This window comes from Spinacia oleracea, chromosome 3 (assembly GCF_020520425.1).
Source record: "Spinacia oleracea cultivar Varoflay chromosome 3, BTI_SOV_V1, whole genome shotgun sequence".
NCBI classification, from domain to species: domain Eukaryota; kingdom Viridiplantae; phylum Streptophyta; class Magnoliopsida; order Caryophyllales; family Amaranthaceae; genus Spinacia; species Spinacia oleracea.
Genome location: NC_079489.1, coordinates 149850079 through 149858447, shown reverse-complemented (window position 1 = coordinate 149858447; position 8369 = coordinate 149850079). Strand labels below are relative to the sequence as shown.

The following is an 8369-nucleotide window of genomic DNA, read 5'->3' as shown; positions in this document are numbered from 1 at the left end:
CAAGTTTTGCCCAGATATAAAAATAAGAAAGAAACACCTATGAATCCTCGCATCGAACGAAGTAATAAGCCGTGCAAACCCACGCAGAAGGTGCTACACTAGTTTGAGGACCTGAACGAGGCGTGATGAAGTACTCCAATGCAAAAAATAATAATGATATCCCAACACCTGGAGGAATGTTCTAAGACACGCCGTTAGACCACACAAGCCTACGTCGCACCATAAGTTCAACTATCCCACGGTACAAGTCTAAAAAAAGAGCAAGGCATATTGCACTAATGCGGGCACGACCAAAGAGCATGTGGAAAAGAGGCAAATACTACTTATCGCCTAAAATCAAAATGCAAGCCACACGACTTCTGCATTAAGGATTAAAGGGATAAGCTCGCACCTACACGAGCGGAACCCCAAGGCATCTTTCTCGAAAGAACCTACAAAAATCGTACGCCAAAAGGAAGCATCCCAACATGCATACTTGGGGGCTCCAAGCTACGAAACGACCATAATAAAAAAGAGTCTCAAAACAAATGTTTGAACGATAAAAAAGGGCACGATGTTTGAGCCCACTTCATGAATGGTCCTGAACCCTATCAAGCTTCTAAGAAAAATATTCAAAATCATTCATTGCTCAAAAAAAATGATTCAAGTAAACTGATTAATGGACCGCACACAACGGCCATTCTATGAACGCCCGTTCGCACATACATCGAACATTCACGAACGCGTTCAAAAGAAAAATATATACGAGCGACCAAAATATACGCCTCAAGGTATGTTCCTCGGGCTATATAGACTCGCCCAGCTACTGCAATAACTGTACACCTTAAAGAGCGACAGTTCCTTTAAATAATCACCCCAAAGCGACAAACACCGTAGTCCACCAATCGGCTACGGCTTCTCAAGAAAATCATCACGTTCTAAAAATAAAGAAAAAACAAAAGAAAAGAGAATACATAGAACTTCCAAGTGAAATAAACGAATGAACAAGAGGCCAACTGTATCATCAAAAGACCAGCCCAAACAACACTTTCAACGCCCCACCTGGGCGTGAATTATTTCAACGCCCAAGCCTGTGCGCCGAAAATGATCCCAGGCCCAAAAAAAAACAACTCTAACTTCTATAGGGCCCTGCCATATTCATTCGACTTGAAAATTGCCGATTTCTTTACTAAAAGTCGCACCTCACGGCTTTGTTAAGAGCAGCACACCACTACAAAGATCGCTCGCACTTACGAGCACAATCCCAAACACGATCAAGGACATTACAGAATGCGTATCCCCAAGGAACCTTTTTGACAAGAAATGACCGTCAAGCACGAGTGCTTGGGGGCTCGAAGGAAAATATATATTATGCGAAGTTAAAACAATATTCCCAGAGTACGCTGTACGAAGTCCCGTGTTTGGATGTCTCAAAAAGATAAAACCGGATTACGACCTCAAGACAAAGGTCGCCATTGATACTTATACATAGTCCCATAATCAAGGACCCATGTAGTGGCAAAATTGAGCCGAAAAGACTAGCTCAAAACCATGAAAAGGTGATGACCACGAGACTATGGTCCATCTAAACACGTTGTCAACCCACATTTAGGTTCCAACTAAATCCGAGCATCCCTCGAAAGAATTCACTCCTACAAGAATGAACAAAAAGAAATTCTCAAAAGAAATCACAAGAATAAATGAAATAGGGACTTGCCCACCTCAATCAGGCAAGATCGCGCCACGAACCGCGCGAATTCCAAATCAAGAAAAAAACAAATTCAGGGACGTCCACCCTCAGCGGACAGGGCTCGCCCACCTTCAGCGGGCGGGGTCTGCGTCACTAGCCGCGCAGGTCCTCAGTTTTCGAAAAAATAAAATCTTCAAATTCAAAATAGGCTCGCCATCTTTAGCCGGCGGGGTCTACGTCACAAACCGCGTAGGTCCTTATTTTCAAAAAATAAACACAAAAAAAATTTCAAAATAGATTCGTCCACTTCTATCGGACGGGGTGTCCACCCTTAGCGGACAGGTTCGCCATCTTCAGCCGGCGGGGTCTACGTCACAAACCGCGTAGGTCCTTATTTTCAAATTTCAAAAACAGATTCGTCCACTTCTATCGGACGGGGTGTCCACCCTTAGCGGACAGGCTCGCCATCTTTAGCCGGCGGGGTCTGCGTCACTAACCGCGCAGGTCCTTAGTCGCTGCAGCGATAACTTTTTTTTGGTTTTCTATTTTTTCCCAAAAACGATGTGAGTGGCTTTTGGTTTTCCGTTTTTCTAAAAAAGAACGATGTGAGTAGCTTTTGGTTTTCCGTTTTTCACAAAAACGATGTGAGTAGCTTTTGGGTTTCCGTTTTTCCAAAAAAGAACGATGTGAGTAGCTTTTGGTTTTCCGTTTTTCCAAAAAAGAACGATGTGAGTAGCTTTTGGTTTTCCGTTTTTCCAAAAAAGAACGATGTGAGTAGCTTTTGGTTTTCCGTTTTTTCCAAAAAAGCGATGTGAGTAGTTTCCCTTTTTTCCAAAATTTAAAAGGTTGGTTTTCCGTTTTCCAAAAAAAAGAGAACGATGTGCTGGAATCTCCTTCGTTTTACGTCCCATAAAAACAAGGGGGTTTTCTCGTTTAGCTAACCCTGAAAATGAGAATCTTTAAAAACATTTTTACCTCGTGATTAGGCTTGGCCAGGCCCAATTACACTTTATAGCTTTGATTTCGAAAACATCTGTAGCTACTCCCAATGACAAAGTGAGGGAGTTTCTACGCCTCTTTAGATACTTCCAATGACAAAGTGAGGGAGTATTCTATACTATCCGTTGACAAATCCCAATGACACGTGAGGGATATGTCAACATTTCAAGTGATGACCCTTAAGTCAAATGTTATCACTCGGGGGCTCGTGAGACCCTCGCAAAGGCAGGTCACTGTGGCTTGTGCGACGCACTCCGTCTAATACTTTGACCATCGTCTTACTCCAAGACTCAGTCAAAGTGGGGGCTAACTGTAGACACCTACTTTTGTCCCCATTCCCGAAAGGGAAGGTTCGATGATGAAAGCATAAATCTCCACTTGACAATGCATCTCCTATAAAATAACGAATCTCGATCACCCCTTTTCATTTCACACGAAACCTGCTATTTATGGAAACCTTCTAAAAATAGTAACTGCCGTAATGGGTAGTTGTTAAAAGTGGCAAGTCATAAAAGATAGAAACCTGTCAGAATTAGGTGTTGCACTCCAACATAAATCCTAAATGAGATAGAAGTTGCGAGAGAATCCTATTCCTAATACGATTCGAAAATAAGAGTTACGTATTAAATTAAAATTCTAACGAGCCTAGAGTTCGTAATGGGCCCAGACGCATTCCGTCACAAGGTTAATACGCACTAAAAAACTCGATTAAGTCTCAAACACTCCGGATTCTAAGAGTCCGAATCTGACAAAGAAACGGCCCAAACATCAATTTCAACGCCCAGCCCTGGGCGCTGAAATTGCCTGGATCCTATTTTCAACGCCCAGAGCTGGGCGCCGAAATCTTTGACGCCCAGCCCTGGGCGCTGAAAATACCTGGGACGTGTTATTTCCTAATTCCTCGTGGATTAGAGTTCTACAATTCTATCTTTCCACGAACTCTTTTATATAAATAGGGCCTTAAGTTCGACGTGAAAAGGACACACAACACACAACACACAATTATTATTCTGAGTATTGACTCCAAACCCCTAAGCCTAAGCCTCACGCTGCAAAACTGATCACGCGTTCTGTCGCAATCGATCCATAAATCGAACAGAACGTATCCTGTCCCATAATTTGAGATTCGTTAAATAAAAGGAGAAATAGCAAAGTCAAAGTGGTTAGTTTTCTGAGAACCGTGACGCACCTCTCAAGGGTGCGTCGTAATGTGTCCCTTTTCTATGATTTAATTGCTTTCCTCGCCCTTTTATGAACTGTTAAACTAACTAAATCTGATTGTTCGATCACGCCTAATAAATATGATATTTTTGGGAAATTGGATTATCATGCTAGGTCCCTTAAAACAATCTAAATCAGATAATCGCGTTCGATCTAGTACTATATGTTGCATATTGTTAAAATCGACTCAGATTAGTTTAATACTTAACGCATGTCCCTTCAATTATTTATGCTGAGCTAGTAAGGATATCCTGCCTCTGGAGTTATCGAAGAGCGAGTACTCCTCTCGGTAGTTACAGTCCCCCGAACCCTCAATCTCTACCCTGCGGGTGTACGTTGAGCGATCCCCACCACCAGGGATCACAAGGGAACCTACGACCGTCGTGGTCAAACATAATTGCACTCCCTTTATGTCACGATAACCGGGTTTTGTCAGTTTTTCTCATTGTCGTTAAAAACTGAATGACGACTCCTATATTACTAGTCAAGTGGGTGTAAACTCACAGGAAATCCAATTATACTTGATTTGACAAAAAGAAGCGTCACACCCACGAGGGACGAGGTCACGCATTAGCCTCGTGCTTTTTCGACCCCCTCACAGACGGCCACAACTAGGGGTGTGCACGGTCCGGTCCGGACTGGAAATTGGAACGAAACCGGACCAAAATTGGACCGGACCGGACCGGACCAATAGATTCCGGTCCGGTCCTCGGTCCTTGAAAATACACGATTCCGGTTTTCCGGTCCGGTCAAAACCCGGAATTTTCCGGTCCGGACCGGTGACCCGGAATATAATTTTAAAAATATAAATTTTAGATAGAATAGCACAATTTATAGCCCACATACATTAATCCCCTCCCGCAAAAAAAAGACTTTGAGAATTTTTTGTATATCAGTGGCCTTTATCCCCTTTAAATTAAACTTATGATGTGATGTATGCTATACTTAAAGAGAAATATAGGTCGTAAAAAGATAAAATCGTAAAAACAAATTGAGTTTAAGATTGTAAATCGCAAAAATAAAAAAAACCGGTCCAAGCCGGTCCAAAACCGGACCGGACCTGAATTTTCCGGTCCGGTTCCGGTCCAAACCGGATTCCTTCCGGTCCGGTCCTCGGTCCGCGAATTCTGAAAATTCCGGTCCAACCGGTTCCGGTCCGGTCCGGTTTTGGACCTGTGCACACCCCTAGCCACAGCAGGGTCAATGCTGGGCATCTCTTCAACAGTAAAAGCAAAGATATCTTCAAATTCTCTCAATAGGTGGACCAACTCTGCCGCCAGCGGGTCGTCAGGAGAAATAGGTGGACCAACAAGGCTCTGGTCGTCGTTCTTCAATGTGCGCCGCTGATATAGTTAATGTTTCTTTCAAAGATTTGGGATGCGTGCCACTACACTTTCGCTTGTTGCCTAATACCTCTTGCTCCTCACCTGACCCCCATGCCTCTGGGCTCAAGGTGGTTAAATAGCAGTCTCTAGCTTGCTGCTGATCACCATGTATGGTGCTGACGCTCCCATCATCACAAACAAACTTTAGGAGCATTAGATGAGTAACTGTGACAGCTTTTGCCCTGTTCAAAGTAGGACGCCCCAAAATGACATTGTAAGCAGTTATATCTTCCACTATGAGGAATCGAACGTCCATTTGACGAAATTCTTTCTTATTTCCCATCCGTAGAGGGAGAGAAATGATGCCGATTGGATGGATGATACTACCTCCAAAACCTATAATGGGATAGTGAATTTTCTCTATTTTTGAGGGGTCATGCTGCAGTCGGTTTAGGCACTCTAGGCTAATTATATCCGACAAACTCCTTGTATCAACCAGGATGCGCCTAACCCTCAAATTGGCAATTTTCAGCTCGATCACCAGGGGGTCGTCATGTGGAGTGGCTATTTTTCCACGGTCGGCCTCGCCAATTTCTACTTTCGGGAACGGGTCGGATGTGGCCTTTCCTGACAACATCACCTGCCCCAGCCGCTTGGCATAGTCTTTCTGACCTCTCATGGTTGGCCCTTCGGCGGCCATCCCTCCTGATATGACGGCCACACACTCTGGATCAGTATGGTTTCCATCCTCTTCCGAGGGAGGTGATTTGTTCTCTTTATAAAACGGTTTTCCAGAACCTCCAATGTTTCTGCTGATATAACTCTTTAGGAATGCCTTAGCGGCTAGGCCATCCAGTGCTCTTTTCAGGCTCTTACACTCTTTGGTGTCATGTCCAATGTCGCCATAAAAGTGACAATACATCTTGGGGTCCCTACTTTCTGGCGGCGACTTCATAGGAAACGGCCGATCAATCTCATACTTGGACCCAACGTCCATCAGAATTGTGTACATATCTGTGTTATATTCAAATCGCTCCCGGTCATAAGTTCTGGACCTCTTCTGACCAGCCGCCCCGGGAGCCCTGTCTGACTCTTTTGCAATAGCCCAAGTCCCATTAGGCCGACTCTTCTTCTCAAAATTTTCTTTCTTAGCTGCCGGCTCAGCGATATCACTTCCCCGAGGTTCTTTTGGGACGCTGCAGATTTCTGTTGCGTGGATGAAGGCCTCGGCCTCATCTAGCACCTTTGCCATGGTTCGCACACTTTTTTTTACCAAGTCAAACTTGAATGAGCCTTTCTTAAGCCCCCTAATAAAGTTATCAAATGTAACCCCATCCGGCAAATCTGGGATTTGCCCTGCTTCTAAGTTGAATCTTTTCACATAACTCCTCAGAGACTCATCTTTCCCTTGCTGTATTCGACTCAAATGCATGCTCGTCTTCTTTTCTTCCTTGTGAGCCATGAACCGAGTGGAAAACAATAGCTCGAGCTCAGAAAAAGAGCGAATGCATGGTTCTAGCCGGAAGCCTCTCAAACCACTTTGACGCTACTCCTTTCAGTGTACCCGGGAAATACTTACACCAGGTTGAGTCGGTTGTTCCTTGAACATACATATGGTGCCGGTAAACTAGGAGATGCATGTCTGGATCGGTAGTTCCATCATAGGCGTCAATGTTGGGCGGCTTAACCTTAGGTTTCTTTGGTGCTCTTATGATATTATCTGCAAAAGGAGTGGAATGTCCTAGGGCCAAGTTGGACACTCCCTCTTGAATGTGATACACAGGATCCTGGTGCCTTGAGTACGGCTCCCGCCGAGAGGACTCACGACGGCGAGTTTGAAGACTTGGTCGGGTGGCTCGTGGGAGCGCTTGACTCAAGTGCGTGTAAGTTGGGTGAGGTAGAGGTCTATCCGGCATGGCGGGGGTTGATCCTGTATCAGAAAGTTCAGATTCAGAATCAGGTACCTGCTCTGCTTGTGGCTGCTCACGGCCTCGAGACGTTTCACCGACCAGCCGCTGAGGCAGTCGGCGTGGCAGGTAAGACAGGGTCTGATTGGCTTGGTTCTTTGGCAACCGCCTCCTGACGTCCTCCCCTGTCTGCCTGGTCCAGACATTCGGGGGACGCAGAGAAAGTGATGGTCTATTATCGACCGACCTCTCATGATTGGCAGCCGCTCTGGTGGTGTAAATTAGCATGCTCTTCTGTACCTCAGCGTTGACTGTCTTGCCCATGTCAGCTTGAAACTTGGCCAAGATAGCTGGTAGGGCACCCACAGACACGGGCATGTCAGGGTTCTCTTCCATTACTGTATCTGCTTGAGGATCCAGGTGTCCCCCAGGGGTTGTGCGGTTTGCCTGCTCGTCCTCCTCACTAAGCACTTCCACCTCAGCGGCATGACGAGGTGTGTGCCCTGCTGCAAAAACCCGGGCGGCATCCCCTGTAATTCTTGGAGCCGGTGTCTGCTGCTGCTCAGTCGGCATTTCCCTTTCCAGGGGTGGCCGCTCCACTCGAATAGGCCGCCCAGTATCATTTTCCTGCCTTTGATCTTCCATACTACCGTACCTCCCCACAGAAGGCGCCAAATGTTGTGGGATTTTTCCAATCAGTTGATGACGAGGAGGTTTCCGGTAGCCTGCGACACGATCTCCGCTCCGACCTGCAAAACAAGAATATTCCTTTCGGAATATTCCATCCGATGCTTAAGTAAGTAAGGGTTTTTAGAGAGAGAAAGTAGAGAGAAGGCAGAGCAATTAATATATGGGGTTGTTTTGTGATTGTAACCCTTTTTCCTTGGGATTTGAGGCTTTATATAGTACTAGGTTTAAGGGAGAATAACCTAATTATTCCCTCATTTGATTGGCTGAGGTAGGAGGAGAGGACAAGTGTCCTTTCCCTTTTGCAGTTATTGGCCTATTAGGACATAAGTGGGCTTTTTGGGCTTTTGTGCCATCATAAGTTATTTACCAATATTCCATTTATGTATGGACATGAATACATACATTTATCCGCATATGAATACAAATACGTATACTCTTTGCTTACTTAGATAAGTACATACACTCCTGGTAATCAGACGTAAGGTTGCTTACGGGGCATAATACGTGCCACATGTTGTATCTTTATTCACTACTACAAAAACGGCCTAAGAACCGAAC

General features: G+C 45.0%; 1 protein-coding gene across 1 annotated transcript; it reads right to left on the bottom strand.

Annotated features, from left to right (window-relative positions):
* Nucleotides 1-5176: 5176 nt before the first annotated feature.
* On the bottom strand, nt 5177-6646 carry LOC130470169 (uncharacterized). Its single transcript, XM_056839796.1, has one exon. The coding sequence runs from the start codon at nt 6644-6646 to the stop codon at nt 5177-5179; it is 1470 nt and encodes a 489-aa protein (XP_056695774.1).
* Nucleotides 6647-8369: the final 1723 nt, after the last annotated feature.

Coding starts and splice junctions, on each gene's coding strand:
- LOC130470169 (XM_056839796.1), bottom strand. CDS start 6,646: ATGCATTTGAGTCGAATACAGCAAGGGAAAGATGAGTCTCTGAGGAGT.